We start from the raw sequence: 16,994 nt of genomic DNA on the forward strand, positions 1-16,994 counted from the left end.
GTCAAACTGCCAGCCCGTGGGCCGGATGCGTCATCCGGAAGCCGCGCCCACCCCATTGCCCACAATGGCAAAACTCTCCCAATAGGTTGTGCGACGTCACGTGACTTCGCGAGTTTGACATGTCTGCTTTAACCCATTGCCAAATCCACCATTGCTCCTAACAATAAAAGCTTAAACAGAAAACACCTTTAGGTTTTTAATGCTCTCTTATCTTATAATTTGTAAATATGAATATAAGTCACATCATTGGCCAGAATATTTGTCTATGTTTTAAAAAGCAGCAAGAAGGAGAATTTAAAACTATCTGAAGCCTGAGCTTTATAGACTATAATATCACAAATAACTAATTGATTCTGAAGGCTAACCTTTTCCAGATGTTCATCTAGATCTCCCTGGGTTACACTTTCACCTTGAGTGAAAAGGCCTCCCTCTGTAAATCCCCAGTGCCAATGTACCAGAAGAAAAGAATAATTTAACACTTTCTATCAGCATGGATCCCCAAAATATGCACACCTATATTGCATGCTTTTATTAATGAATGAGTGTATGGAAAGCACATTGCCTCCTCCTTGTTAATGAGGAACCAAATGAGTTAGACATCCTGTCCCTTACTGCAACTGACTACAAAACTGTTATATCCAGACAAGCTCAATCTTAACAACTGATTTTTTTGTTCTTTGGTTTCCTTGTGTCTGACATCTGAGCAGAAGGCACTGGGCTGACGCTGAATTATCTCAGAGGCTAAGTCGGTTGAGTCTGGCTGGTACTTCTTGGACAGGAGACTACCAAGAAATACCAGAATTGTAGGCCAGAATGGGAAGTTGAAAAAAAGACAATGGCAAGCACATTTCCATATTCTCACCTGAAAAGCAAGACAAATGTGTTGTGTCAAGGAGTCAGGACTGACTTTATGAAAACTTTGCAGTTAGTTCAATTCATTTCCATTCCTTTCCCAGAAGTAAGAGGAATGGTTGTGCAGCAATTAATTAGTTTTAGTTTGATTCTGTAGCATCTAACATGGTGCACAATCATGGTAGAATCGGTCTTCTCCATTCTGGTTCTATCTCTGTCTTGGTATCTCCCCACGTTTCTTGCTTTTACCTTATTTTAAGTTCGGAATGTGAAAATGGGTATGGGAGGGGGCAAAAAAGCTAGTCTGGAAAACCTTAAGGCCTGGAAATCAGATCTAATAAATTCATGCTTCATTGCCGTTATTCATGGACGTTTTCTCTATTGGCAGGTAATGTGCTGAAGACTGAGGATCGCAAAGCCAAAAGAACAATCACCTTACCTTTTTACAAGTGGCACAAACACAAATCAGAACATCATTATTAGTAGTGACTTCGAACAAATGCAATAGAAGCAGAGTAGGAATTGGAAAGCGAGTAACAGGTTTTATACCAGCATTGATTGGACTGATTCAGTGATAATGCTATGGTGGGGAAAGTCCATACTCTCACTGCCATAGTGTTATTATTTATTATTATTAAATTTATTGGCCACCCACTCACCCCTTTAGAAAAATCTCTGAACGTGAGAGGTCTTTCCACTGCAATTTGGTCAGTATCCAATAGAGGGAGCCATAGCTCCACACATTGCTACTTCTAAAATCTATGGAACCTATTTGAACACAGTAATTCCATTCTGTTAAATTCAGCTATTTTGTCCAATTACATGTGCTCACATGTCTGGGTAAATTACACAAACTTGAGAGACCTAAACTAGTAGACCATCTCTTAATTGAGTGCCTCCCCACTTAACTGAAGTGCATTCAGTGGAGAAGCAACCATCGAGCGATGCAAGATACCTTTTGAAGACTTGACTCTTCAATAAAAATTATCAAGGAAATATGATAGGGGAGGATGATCCTGCACAGAGAAACTGAATTGTTTAGCAAATACTAGGTAGCATGTTATCTCATTTGACAGTGGAAACAAAAGTGTAGGGGATTTTATGCTATGGAGAGGCATTTAATCCCAAAGCAGTTTGAAACAGCACAGCCAAGAGACAGAGATAAATCCAACATAAATCTTCCACTTAGCCAGATTGGCTTGATGAATTTGCATCTGCATGGGTTGACTTTATCTTGAGCCATGTTTAGTTACTTGAGATACTGATGGAAACAGGAAGGATTTCTCATTAAACCATCCCTCCGGCTTGCTATCATCTCCAGCTATTTATTAGGGTTACTGATACTGTGTGAAAGATATCTATCAAGGGAGTTCATTCATAATTTTTAGGAAGCATAAAGCAGTCAGCCTTTTGCCGAAGTGAACTCTGACACCGAGCCTGGAAGAAACCATTTTCTTTTTAAATTTATCCACAGATGTATATAATCCCGGAGGAAAAATTCCAAGACTTCTCATTGCTCCATAAAAATAGGCAAAATAATTTGCTTTAGCCCCAGGTCTTGATTTCTGAAGACCTGGGGCTAAACAAAGTAAAAATAGTGGTGGGGAATTTTAATGGTAAGGGGCTGCACTTAATATTGAGGGTGGGGGGGAAACAACAAATGCCTTGATGACACTCTCCATATTAACAACTCTCTCTATGTTAATCATCACTCTTTCCCTGCTCTTTCTTTATTATGGAAAGGCATGTTTGGGCTTGTTGGTTTGATCCTTGGCTATCCCTTTAGCACAGTGGTGGCGAACCTATGGCACGGGTGCCACAGGTGGCACGCAGAGCCCTCTCTGTGGGCACGCACGCCATCGGCCCAGTCCTAGGCCTTCAGCTGGGTTTTATAAAACCTTTTCGCTTTAGGCCTCCGCAGCCATGTGCAAAAAAAAAAAAGGTTCAATCAATCAATCAATTTCAACTTCTCACGGGGAAAAAAAAGATCATGCAAAGTTGGAATTGATTGATTGAACTTTTTAGTCCCACCCAGTCTGCCGTTACCACCGCAGCCACGCCCACCCAATGGGCCACGCCCACCCAATGGGCCACGCCCATCCAATGGGCCATGCCCAACTGGCATCCGGTTGCAGTTTGGGCACTCGGTCTCTAAAAGGTTCGCCATCACTGCTTTAGCACTTCAAGTGTATACAGGTAGTCCTCGACGTACCGCCCCAACTGAGCCCAAATTTTTTTGTTGCTAAGTGAAACATTTGTTAAGCAAATTTTTGACCCATTTTACAACTTTCCATGCCATAGTTGTTAAGTGAATCACGGCAGTTCTTAAATTAGAAACACGGTTGTTAAATTAATCTGGCTTCCCCGTTGACTTTGCTTGTAATAAGGTCACAAAAAGTGATCACATGACCCCAGAACACTGTTAACTGACACAAATATGAGTCAGTTGCCAAGCATCTACATGTTGATCCCATGGCCATGGGGATGCTGCAACAGTCTCAAGGGTGAAAAATGGTCATACGTTACTTTTTTTTAGTGCCGTTGTATTGGTGACTAAATGAACTGATGGAAGTCAAGGGCTACCTGTACTGAAATGCTGTTTTGCTGAACAAGTGTGTACACATGATTCAGAATTATTCTATTCTGCTGAATATTCCTGAGGCTGCAAATATAATTTATATCTAATATAAACACTAGCAGCCAAGCAAAGTCCGTTTGCGGGTGCTTATTTAGTTCCTTCCTAATCATTCAACAAGGAAAGAAAAGCTGCATTTCCTATTTTTGTTTAGTTTTTGGCATCTGGCCAGGAAAAATACTAACTTTGAGGATGAGTTTTTAAACATTGGGATGGATGCAGATAGCTCAATATTCCTGTCTGCAAGGATAGCTTTAGTCATGGACAGCACAGACTTACAAATTGTTTATTTTTTTAAAAATAACTCCTTAATTACCTGCCTGGAATTAATTTAATTTAATCACCCAGAATGTTCTCCTGCCCTGCGGAGGAGGTAATTGATAAAAGAATTGAAAATGCAGGGCCAGTTTATTTTTCCTACATTCTTCCTAATTAAAGCATCTCCACTTCCAAGCAAACTGCTGCTCAATGTTCAAAAAAGACTAGGGTGCAAAAATTGGGAAAGCCTTCATAAAGTAGCAAAGAGTCCTGCATTTTTCTTGTTGTTGCCTCTGGTTTTGCTACCTAAGAGCTAGTTCTGAATCCCACTGTTTCCCATGACCAAAAAAACTGAAATGATTTTATTTCTGCTGAAACATGGAATAGGCAAATCAGTTAATTATCTACATTCTTTTTTTAAAATCTACATTATCAATTATCTATATCCTTTTCAATCAGAGTTCAAGCACGATCCTTTTGCCTGCTGGATCTATCAATAACCTTCAGTACCACTGATTATGCATCCTTCTGGATCACCTCTCCTAAGGGTTAGAAACTGGGGGGCACCATTTTACAATAATTCTGCTTCTCTCAGGTGTGCAATTGACAACAGTGGATGGTTGTGGGGAAAACTTACTATGTTTCTCCACCCTGGAGATGAGAGATAGGACAGCAGTCTTGACACAATTAGCCAAAAATGCTAATACAACCCTTGGTTATATAAACAGGCATAGAGTCAAGATCACGTGGCGTCTAGTCATGCCGGCCACATGACCACGGAGACGTCCTCAAACGCTAGCTCTTCGGCTTTGAAACAGAGATGAGCACCGGCCCCTAGAGTTGGAAACGACTAGCACGCATGTGCGGGGGAACCTTTACCTTTACCTTTACACATATGGGCAAATCCACGTAGTCCTCTTGGGAAGTCTGGAGTAGTTTGCTACAGCCTTTTGGTATTTTTTTGGATGACCCAACCTAGTTGTAACCCTGGAATTTTTCAGTGGTCTCCAGTCCAAAATTATTTAGCTGTTCTGCTCTGCAATCATTTTTCTTTATTTACAAAGTGGTTTGTGAACACCTCCTCTTTTTATCTTTGTTTATCTATTTTCTAAGCTGTTGTGATCCTTTATATCAGGGAGTCTTCTTGGCCCTTTTATGACTTATGGACATGAAGTTGAAGTCCACAAGTCATAAAAGGGCCAAGTTTGAAGACCCCTGCTTTGTATGTTGATGTGGACTATCCCCAGTAAACACACACAAGGATGGTCTATAATATGCTCTTTTGTTTCATCTTTCCTTTTTGGTGGTGATCTGGTCCTTCCTTCTTCAGCATTAATTGGCAGCCAGGGAAATCCATGGAAGGTCAAAAAAAGTCATCTATATACATGCAATTAGGGCTCTGAGCACATAGTCGACCACCACTAAATTCATTTTTTCAACCACTCTCCAAAGACACTCCAGACCCTATTAGTGCATAAGTCTGATGAACCACCAGACAGCATAGCTTTTTTTTTAAAAAAAAATATAAACTCCCCAAAATGGCTTCACTGAAATTTGGCAGCAAAACACAAAAAAATAGGTGTCATAGTTATTCATGAATTTTCCCTATCTTACTTTAAAACCTTGCCTCTAAATCCCTTTTTCCCCCCTTGGAAAGAAACAGAGCCAAACGACTGGGGGCACAGATTATGAAAAACTATGAATTTTTCAAGATGCTATTGGATTGGATGTTTCCTAAAACTGGGTTTTATTTTTGTCTTTAGAAATATTTATTAAGTTGGACTTTGGAACTTCACTAATTGCTCACAAGCATGCATACACACAAAAACCTCATTGGGATTAATGCCACGACCTTTGGACTAAACAGCAAATGGAGTGCATTCTAACACTAACCACAAGTTTTCCTGAAATAGATTAGTATGATCGCTGACACACAATATGGAAATGAGGGCAATTTCCTCTCTCTTTAAACACCATCTGAAAAATTGAGTGCATCCTGCTACTTGCTCATAGTTTGACAAACATCTGTTCCTCTACACAGAGTATGCTTATTCTTAAAAGTGCTGTTAACAAAATGCCATTTATCTCCATGCTGTGGAAAAAAAGCAACAGATCAGCAGCCTCATTTTGTGGAATTGCGATGACTGCATCTGTGTTCAGTGTTTTGAGCAGAATTTTATGTAATGTTGTCCTGAGTGGCTGACTTGAGAAACAGCAAACTGAAGCCAATGTAAAAATTCTGTAGCGTTAATTGTTCTCATGTAATAATTAAATTACTCATAAATACCCACAACGTGTAGGATTGTCTTTATGGGCTCTCTTGCTTTACATTACAATTACTATGGTAACCAGAAACATTTCTAGACACTTCGCCCTGTGATTGAAATAGGCTGCATTCCCAAAATATATTTTAACTATTAGAAACATTGTTTTCTGTGCAAAGATAAAACAAAGTTGGTTTTGTTGATTACCTCAAGGGATATCATTTTAGAGTCGTAACTATACATTGCATCCATGCCAGCAATATGCACTGATATCTCATACAAGCTCACGTTTCTGGAACAAGGACAATGGTTGTATCTAATCAGAAGGACACCCAAAGAGTCCTCTGGTTGAATCTGATTATAGGTAGCCCTTGACCTATGACTATTTGTTCAGCAACTGTTTTGAAGCACTGAATGGATGATGGTTAAGACGGGTCCTTGGATTACCGACTAACCTAACACCTCCGCAGTCATGTGATTGTGAGCTGGGCACTTGGCAAACAGGTTGGCATTTATGGCCAGTTACAGTGCCCTGGGATCACATGAATGAATGAACCTTTATTGTCAAAGTACAGCCATGTATACATTGAGATTGGCTGAGCCAACATGATCACCATTTGCAATCTACTCTGCCAGTTTCCCCAGAAAGTCAATGGGGAAGACAGCAGGGAAGATTGTAAATTTCTTGAGTATGACTCCACCCATCCATACACCCCCCCACACAAATCCTATGTTACCGGTCACTGGCAAACCCTTGTACAACACTCTCCAACCCATGCTACACCTCTCACACCCTCCCTTGCAAACCCTCCCTGACTCCCCCACCCTCCCTGAACCACCCCAACCCCCTAAGCATCCCCTCACTTCCTCTCCTACCTGGCAGGTTCCACTTAGCTGCCTACCAGCCTGGAGCCTGCAACTTCCTGCCAGCTTCCCCACTGACTTTGGTCACCTAACAACGGTAGGGTTTGATTAACAGTAATTGGGATAGCAGGGATTTCCGTTACTAAGCAATGTGATCAGTGCTTTATGACTGCATCACTTAGCAATCGAAATTTCCATCCCAACTGCCATTGTAAATCAAGGACTACTTATCAAGAGCTGTCTAATGCAGTTTGCTGCCATCTAGTGGTCATCTGGATGTTTGCAGACCATGTATGATAACACTATCTTAAGATTCAGTTTTCAGTCAGATGCCACTAAGGAAAGCCATAACTGGGCAACAAACAAGTCTTTTGTTGTTTGGGGAACAATAATATAAAGCCTATGTATTCACTTTATATAAACATCAGCTATGCAAAGAATGAAAAAAAAGCCTTTCCTCTCCATTCAGGCATCTGGTTATACAGTATATAATCAATTGAATTCAGTCTTAGTAGTACATGTGTGGATTAATTGAAATCTACAGGGCTTAAATTGGTTCTGATTGCCTTAACTACCACTGATTGCCATGGATTTATTCTAAATACTGCTATGTTTGCAGAGGTAAGTACAGTAAAGTTATTATTGATAGAGAGCAGTATTTGCACTGGTATTTTAGGATATAGAAGTAAATTAGCTATTTCCACAGACAGCAGTTGCTGTTGCTATGCTGTCGCAATAAAGATTAGTTTCACAATAGATAAATTGCATTAACTGTGACACATTTTATTGTGCCAATGTCAAGAGTCCATTAAAAAAGCCCTGCCTGGTAAACAAGGGATCTGACTCTTTAATTATCTGACTGAAAGTAAGTTTTTAGCTCTATTGTTCTCCTGAAATTGCTGCTGTTTTTAATTGTGGGGGGTTGAACATCGTGAGGTACAGTATACAGAATCAGAAGGCTGTTTGCATTTTGGGTAAGAATCAGCAACTTTCATGCATTTTGATGAAATCTTGCTGTTGTGCTGCAAATATTCTAGCCATTCCTAGAATCCAGACTTTATTTGCCAAGTTGATTTGTTTTTAAGGAATACAAGTAGCCACAATTTAGCGACTACAATTGGGACCAGCAATTCGGTCATTAAGCAAAGTGGTCACTAAGGAAAACATCACGATGTTACAATTTTACTTTAGCTTTCTGTTGCTTTATAGTTCTTTGAAGGTTGTAAATGTGAAGACTGGTCCCAAAGTTACTTTTTCATTCCTGGGTAACTGTAAGTGTTCGCTAAATGAATCAGTTCATAAAAGAGGACTGCCAGTAAGCTAACTGCAACCAAGCTAGCCTTGCAAATAAAAAGTTACTAATCCACATTTTTGTTTGCAAACCACAGGCCTACTCTGCTAAGCATGAGTAGCCTTTTACAGGAGAAAAGTGAGGAGCTCTTTAGAATGAGAACGATCCCTTTTTTTCAGAAGATGCATGTGGATCCAGAAGTCTTCTGCAGTGGGGAGAGGAAAGATTTTCATTAATTGCCTCTGCAGCTGTTTATGTTGCCTCTCAGGCTGCTGCAAAGAATTCTCCAGTTTTCCACACCACATTTTCAGATAACCTCAGGAGAAAAGAATAATGGGAACGTTAGCTTCTGCTCCTTCTTCCCTCAACTTTCGCAAAGTGCTCCTCTAGGTACATCTGAACCTGTACTAAGGCTTTGGGCAGTGATATAAGTAAAAATATCAAACAAGTGAATTGATAAGACAGAGGACCCCAGTGTTTTTCAGGCCCTGGTTTCCACTGTACAAGTCTTGCACAATGACCCCTGTGATTCTTTATTTTATTATAAAATATTATTTTAACTATTCAGTGCCCCACATTTTACACAATTATGGCATTCTTCTCTTTTAGATTTCATGAAAACATCTTACAAAATCATAAAATTTGACAAGTCTAGGAGGATCATTAGATGTCATCCCTATTTTTATATGAATTTGTAATCATCTGAACTTTGGCTTAGCATCCTATAGTCTTGTGCAACTGTTTATTTCATCAATAATACTTAATTTAAGGGGAAAGGATACAACACAGAAGAAGTTATATATTTTATAAGGCTATTATAAAGGGCTCTGCAAAGTGGACAAAAGTTTTATGCTTGTAAAAAAGTCTTTGTGATTCAAATTCCTACATATACAAAGAGTCATGGTGGTGCAGTGGTTAGAATGCAGTTATTGCAGGCTAATTCTGCTGACTGCCAGGAGTTCGATCCTGACTGACCCAAGGTTGATTCAGCTTTCCATCCTTTCGAGGTCAGTAAAATGAGGGCCCAGATTGTTCAGGACAATATGCTGGCTCTGTAAACCATTTAGAGAGGGCTGTAAAGCACCGTGAAGCAGTATATAAGTCTAAGTGCTATTGCAATTACGGTATTGTGTTTTCAAAGGAACTAAATTATCTTCTCACCTATTCTGCAACTTCCATCTCAAATCCTGAAAAATAACACATGAATCACTAGGGGCCTGGCACAAGCAAAATATTTCCATTAAGCTATCCTCAAATCTACTGTGAAGTATTAATACTGAGATATTTTTTTTAGCTGAAGAATTGCATTTTTGTTGGTTGGTAGGTTTCTGCAGCAGTATCGTAGATTTGACTGCAGATGGCAGCTTAGAACAGTAAGTCTCTGCCAAAATCCTTTCAGCTTCTTGCTTCCAGCTGAGGAGAAACAAATGTGGGAATAACTCCACATTACCCAAAATCAGAAAAAAGAAACAAGAGCCCAGACAATTTAATAAAGATTACGTGGCAGAAGCAGAGCAAAGTGAAACTATGTGAATCCCTGAGAGCCAAACTGCAATATTGCAGATTAGCAGAAAAACCTGAAATTTAATTGAAGATAACAGGTCTAACACTGCTAAAACAGGTAACTCTTTCTCTGTCTACAAATATAAGAAACCCAAAGAAACTAATCCTCTGGCTGAGAATTTTCTCAGTAAGGTTATTTTCTCTGTGTCATCAAGTAGTCCTGGGTAAATTTAGGCATGCTTGTTGTATACTGGTGTCTGCAAGAATACTGCAAGAAGTTCACAATGTAGAATTATTTTTTCTTCCTAGTGTTTTCCTCCAAGTGTAAAGGGGGAGGGGGAACGATCAACTGAGTGTTGGTCGATTGGTTGTTATCAGGAATTGACTGACCAGCTTATTGTGTACTGAGAATCACCTTGCCAGCTTTCATGCCTAAGGCAGAACTAGAACTCACAGGTTTCCTGCCTAGTCTCGTGCCTTAACCACTAGATCAGAGGTCCCCAACCCCTGATCCGTGGAACGGAACCGGTCCACAGCATGCCATAAACTGGGCCACGCAAACAAATGAAGCCCCATCTGCGGGTTGCAGGCCGCACACAAAACCACACCCCCTCCAGTTTGCGGAAAACAATCTCTCTCCACAGAACTGGTCCCTGGTGCCCAAAAGGTTGGGGGCTAGATCAAAGTGGATCTCAAAAAAATAAATAAAACAAAAGCTAAAATCTTGCAAAAATTTGTCATGTTCCTTTGAAATCTTGTGCTCTTTGTCAATCCTATGTGTCACTGCCGAGTCAGATTCTGACAAGGAAATCGACAAAGAACAGCCAGTTCCTGAATTGCTGGACAAACCCGTGCCTAAGGAGTCTTAGGCCAGAGGAGGTTGTGCTGCAACAGCCACAGTAACTAAGAGACACAGCTGCCCCCAGCCTCTAAAGATGAGTCTAAGCCAGGGGTAGGCAACCTTGGCTCTTTTATGACTCATGGACTTCAACTCCCAGAATTCCTGAGCTAGCATGGCTCAGCTTGGAAACCTCTCTCTTTTCCCTCAGCATGGCTGGCTCAGGAATTCTGGGAGTTGAAGTCCATGAATCATAAAAGAGCCGAGGTGGCCTACCCCTGGTCTAAGCTGCCACTCCCTCCCCGTGCAAGGGAACATGGCGCAATGGGCAGAGGAAAGGTGATTTGCAAGGCTCTTTGCTGGAAATGGAACCTCACCCTTCCAAATGACCAACATGGGGTTGCTTCTATTTAAGAAGAGCAGTGAGCTCAAGCTTTTTCATTGGTGACGACCGTTTGTTGACCTACACACGGTGTGCCTTGGCTCTCCCAACCTGAATTTTCATGTTTGTGACTCTGGACTTAGACCAGCTGTCTGATCCTTGGGCCTGCTGTTTTTTGATTTGGATTCTTTCGCAAGGCAAGCTTCCTGGACTTTGGGGGACTTGATTTCTCTTGTCTGTATGTGCATGCTTGCACACATATTTCCTTTGCCACTTGTTCCTTTGCTTTAAAACTTTCGAGTAAAATTTGCAAACCTCTCCGCAGGTTGCATGTGTGTGGTCTGAGACAGGACACTTTATCTTTTTTTGGTTACATAAGCTTAAAAATGAAATTAATATGTTTGGGGATGCTGTCTAGATAGAAAGAGTCATGATGCCAGCCAGCGTCACATAATTAATGCTGATTTGTGTGCTGGTCTTTAAAAGCCTTTGACGATGCTGTAAGGACATGCACAAAGAAGAATGATGGGAAACGCTATTGTACACCTAGCTGATTTCTGGTAAATAGAAGACTCAGTACATAAGGCTACTTCATGCTCCTGGTGGCCTCATCAAAAAATTAAATGTTCTTGGAAATCTTCTGAAGCCACCAAAAGCATGAGCTAGCCTTATGGACTTAATCTTAATTATCTTAATTAAACTGTAGTTCACAGAACTGCAATCTGATGATATAAATGAGTATCCCGGTGATATTAACTAGTTCCTTACCTATACAATACAATATCTCCATTTCCCCTCCCTTCATCCAGTATCCAAAAAGTCAAGTAAAGACATCAACAGGAGCTTATGCATAGTATGATCACCTTTAACCCTGGTTTGTTTATGATCTTAACATTATGAGGTTTCACCCATTTGCTTAGTAATCATATTCTAAGGACTGTATAATTAAAGGAACTCAGAGGGAGGAACAATTTCTAAATTGTTACCAGACATAATAAGCTCAACAGGAACACCATTCAAATATATTGCGGTCAACTGGTTACTAATACTACTGACCAAAGGAAGTTCCACAGTGTGTGAACTCTGCCCTTGACTAATTTTAATCCCGTAATAAAGTGTGATTATCAACCAACTAAGAAAAGATGTGGTGTTCTTCTAAGTTATATCTTCTGGCCATCATGTAGTTGCCAACTCAAAATGCTTTGCAACATTCAGCAAGCTATTATTTGAGTTACTATCCAGACTTCCAAATCTGAGACCACTTCTCCAACCAGAAAAATGTATACGTCTAGTCACCTCACAAGGGCTTTACTTAGTGGTCTGAGAAATATTACTTGAACTACCTATATCAGCATGAAATCAGTGTTGTCAGGATGCTTTATTCCTTATGAGGATTACGGGGCATTTACATTTACATTTACCACAGATGCTCAAATTTCTCTAAGGATGGTAGCCCAGAGCAGAGAACTAGCTATGAGGTTCTCAGCTGTGACTTTATATTACCTAGCCAGGAGATCAGTCCTGGCTGAAACAGAGGTTTCCATCCGTTTTTCTCCCTTTGAATCTATTCAGTGGTTTCCACAGCGGCTATGTGTACACAGAGCCTGAGTACCCCATTCAGTTTCCCAGCAATCAGAGCCAAAGTACAATCACAGAATTAACAACAAAACTGCCTGCCAAGGATTTTAACGTGACTTGACTGCACTGCTTGTTCTTCTTCCCATCTTATACATGATCCCATGAAAAGCCACACAAGGAACAAGCAAGGCCTTCTGCAACACAGCATTTCATTCTTCTTTTTAAAAAAACAACAATTATAATAAAACACAAGTGAAACTAAGGCTACAATTTGGGAGGAACAACAAAATGGAGAGAAAGCTTCTTAACATTGCAGAAAGGGGTCTATGTTTAAGTTTAATTTTATATCAACAATGGATATTATTTTTATTTTTATTTATTTTAATTCCATTTATATCCCGCCCTTCTCCGAAGACTCAGGGCGGCTTACAAGCTTAGCAGTAGCCTTCATTCTATGTATATGCCTGCTTATTAGGGCTTTCATACACCCCCAAGCGGCATTATTACAAAGTCAGCTTAATTGCCCCCAACAATCTGGGTCCTCATTTTACCTACCTCGGAAGGATGGAAGGCTGAGTCAACCTTGAGCCTGGTGGGACGCGAACCTGCACTAATTGCAGGCAGCTGGTGTTACTTAAGGAGGCATTAGCCCACTGCTCCACCAAGGAGATGTTTTCTCTATTTTCAGTCAGTTAGCCTTTTCCCCCCTTTTTCTCACATTTAGATAAGTTTAATTACCATAATCAATCTAGGATTTTTTTCTTCACTGTATACCACTATCATTTTTCTTTTCTTTTTTTGAGCGCTGTAGTTTTTTGTATTTATTTAGAAACCTTAAAATCCTTGTTTCTAACCTCCCTTTTTCTTTAATGTATTTCTTTTATTTCAGTTAAAATCAAGCCCACAATGAATATATACCTTGGGCTGAGAATATCATCCAACTGAAGGAGGAGTTATGATAACAGGAATAAAAATATATAATATAGGGTGCTTAATTTTCAAGGTTTTTTAAATGCACATTAGCATTGTTACCAAATAGCTGGGAGTGAAAAGCCCTTTGTTAGAACATATTTTACACATCAAATTAAATCTGCCTGTGAGAAACACATACGTACATTACTTGAATAGATGCATACATGTTGGATGGAGAACTGGATGAACCATATAAATATCAAATGTAAAACTTGCCAACATGGTGATTACATCTGAATTACAGAGTCAGGAATAAAACCTGTAGCCTTTAATTTCCCTTTGTGACAAGTGTTTTTCTGGGATTATCATCAATAATTATCTAGAAGATTATTTGTTTCTGGAACAGATAATCAATTTATGACAAGGATAAGTTGGTTCTGAGGATCTGTTCTGTCATTCAACCTGAGCCATTTGGTTTCGACTTTTGTTTCTTATAATGGGCATTTCTGGGAGCTGCGCTGTAATTATAGGATTCCGTGGCAGACCCAGGTAAATTCAAGTTCCTGCAACATTTATAATCTTGAAACAGCATGGAAAAGCTAGTTGGTGACAGCACATTTTTTATGGATTTTACTATTTTAAAGCATCTATTTTAATGTATGTTTCATATATGTTCAACAGCTGATTTGAGTCTATGTAGAAATCTGAAGGAGCAGAATAAGGCTGGAAGAGCAAAAAGATTTATTAATTTAAATTTAAATGCCACCCAGCTCATTGTTCAAGCAACTCTGGGTGGCACAGGGCTACTCTGGGAGCCTCAGTAGGATAATCTGCCCCTCTACTTTGCTATCACGGGTTCCTGGATTAACATTACTTAATTTGAGTATCATAGTTAGCTTCACTTATCCTGCTGCAATAACTGTTTATCTACTTGTGTCGATAAATACTTTGATGAATTAGGATGTTCAGCAATCATATACACAGACAGAGGTGGTTACTGACAGTCCAAAGAACAAATAGGACTCCCTAGTATTTGGTATCTGTAAAACAAAATGTATTATCAGGCTATTTCTTTGCTGTTTTCCCGTTATCAACATCCCTACCAGTTACGAGGTAGAAATTTAAGATGCATTCATAAAGTTGAGGTAGAAATTTAAGATGCATTCATAAAGTTGCGAACCCCATGCCAAAGTGACGCAAAAGTCAGAAAATTCAAATAAATGCACTTAACACAACTCCCCATACAACAGCAACCCCAACTATAGTAAAGTTTCATTTTGGAATTTGTACTTGAACAACCCTCAGAATTAAAGGGCAGTGCAACAGGCCAACCATTTTCAACACAGACCCACCACACAGGACTTCTCTGTCTCAAAAGCTGAACTTAAGGAGATCTAGGGTGGAGCTGACCAGCCACGTGGCTCTCTGCCCCTCTATTTCTACAGTCCTCCCTCATGGCTAAGGAGAAAAGGAAAATATTCTGTCCCTGTGGAACCAGCCCCATTCATTCCCAGCCTCACTCTCGGCCATTAGCGGAAAAATATTTATCACAAGTATTTCCTATCGTCATTTTTGTGGTGAAGCCTTTGGGGAAGGCGTTTTTTTTTGGGGGGGGGGTATGCCCAGAGACATTATATTGATCACGAATGTCAAGGACTGGCTGAGACCAAGACCACTTCTGAGTCTAGGTCTGAAATGATATATAGGTTATCCTGCCTCAGCAAGAGGTTGGACTAGATGATCTCCAAGGTCCCTTCCACCTCTCTTGTTCGGTTCTGTTCTGTTAGAAACCGGCTTAGAGACACTGCGCCCTATCCCGGTTGCCTTCCTCTACTACAAGGAAGGATTCAGAGAAAACGTCGGGTCTATTTAGGCTTGGGCAGCAACCAGGTTTAATCGGAGGCGAAAAGTTTCTACCACCCCCACCACCCCCGATCCTTCAACTGTGGCGGGAAGGAAGCGCCGCTCCTTTTCAGGGAACTTCCTCTCGCCTTAGAGGCGATGCGCCAAGCGGGCAGAGGATGGGGGAAAGAAAGTCAGAAAGCGAGGCAGCCGGCAAACCTTGGAGGAAGGGGGACTTTGACAGCTCGGGGCGATCCTCCGGGAAGGAGTCCAGCAGGCGTTTGAAGAGGCGTCCCAAGTCCGAGTAGCTGCGGTGCAAGTAAAAGACGTTCCGGTCCGACCACTCGGTGCGGATCTCAAAGAACTCCTCTTCGTCCCCGCGTCGGTTGACGATCAGCCTCCGGATGCCGTTCACCCAGCAGCCCCGCACGTACATGTTCACCAGCGAGGTGCCCTCAAACACAGCCGAGGCCATCCCGCCGCTGCCCGCGCATACCAGCCCGCTGCGAGGGGACGGCGGAAATCCTCCGTCCTTCGCCAAAGAAGCCGCTCGGCGTCAGGAAAAGGGAGCCACCATGGTCGAGCTGGGCGTCGACGGCACAAGGCGCTGCCTTCAAGCGCCGCGCAGGGCGGCCACAGGCGCCTCCGGCATTCTTCGTCCAGGCGAAGGCGAGGAGGGGAGGGCTCAGCCGTCCTCCTCCTCCGCCGCCGCCGCCGCCGCCGCCTCCACCCTGACTACAGTTGCTTTTTTTGCCGCCACCGCTTGCTAGTCACAAGCGCGGGCTGGGGCAGAGGAGCTGTCGGGCAAATCAGGCGGGCTTCTGCTTTTCAGGCCGAAGGGATTATTAGGCTTGCTCGTAGGGTGGCGTTGCGTTGCATCTGCGGCTTTGACGCTTCTTCCTTTCTTCCCCCCCCCCCACTTTTGCAATCTTCCTGAATGTTTGGGAGGCAGGGCGAAGATCTGGGGCTGAATTTATAGATAGATAGATGATAGATAGATAGATAGATAGATAGATAGATAGATAGATAGATAGATAGATAGATAGATAGATAGATAGATAGATAGATAGATAGATAGATAGATAGATAGATAGATAGATAGATATCTATCGATCTATATATAGATATAGATATAGATATAGATATAGATATAGATATAGATATAGATATAGATATAGATATAATAGATATAGATATAGATATAGATTAGATATAGATATATATAAAGCACGCGCGCCCTGACAAGCACAACTCGGCTTTTAAGGCTCCGGGCTTCTTTTTTTTTTCCTATCCGAGATTCAACACGTGGAAGGAAAAAAAGAAAAAAAAGAAGAGAAAAAGGGTGGGGGCGGAAGACGCAAACGGGTCCCCCCCCCCTCCCTGGAATCTAGTCTGTCCGACTCCGGCGGCAGGGGAGGTGCTAGACGAGGAGTTCTCGATCGGATGTTGGCAGAACATCGATTTTTTTGGCAGAGGCCGGCTTTTTAAAAGGTCGTGACGCAACAGCCCGAGGGGAAAAAAAAAAAGCAACAGCAACTGATTAATTTGCTTGCTTACTGGAGAAAGAGGGTTGTGGTGAATCGTGAGCAGAAAAGACCGCCGGGATGCTGGCTTTTTCCTCTCTCGTAGGTTTCCGGATAACTCTCGCCCCGCGGGGCTGGAGAGGCGAAAGTTAACTTCTCCCTGTTTCCTTGCAAGAAAACAAAGTGGTTTCTCCGGAGGAAACCAGTCGATCTTTCCCGCTTCGGAGAGACCAATATCGTCTCCAGTCGAGC

The 16,994-nt window shown here is 41.4% G+C and overlaps 1 protein-coding gene across 2 annotated transcripts in view; it reads right to left on the minus strand.

Moving 5' to 3' along the window:
* The window catches only part of PXDC1 (PX domain containing 1), a 48,985-nt gene extending 33,246 nt beyond the window's left edge, over positions 1-15,739 (minus strand). For both annotated transcript variants that reach the window (XM_081323705.1, XM_081323704.1), the window contains exon 1: positions 15,439-15,739. In XM_081323705.1, the coding sequence (XP_081179831.1) occupies positions 15,439-15,694 (256 nt within the window). In that variant the 5' untranslated portion in view covers positions 15,695-15,739. The remainder of the gene's footprint in view (positions 1-15,438) is intronic.
* Positions 15,740-16,994: the final 1,255 nt, after the last annotated feature.

The sequence above is a fragment of the Vipera berus genome, assembly GCF_964194415.1.
Source record: "Vipera berus genome assembly, chromosome: 3".
In the NCBI taxonomy this organism is placed as follows: Eukaryota; Metazoa; Chordata; class Lepidosauria; order Squamata; family Viperidae; genus Vipera; species Vipera berus.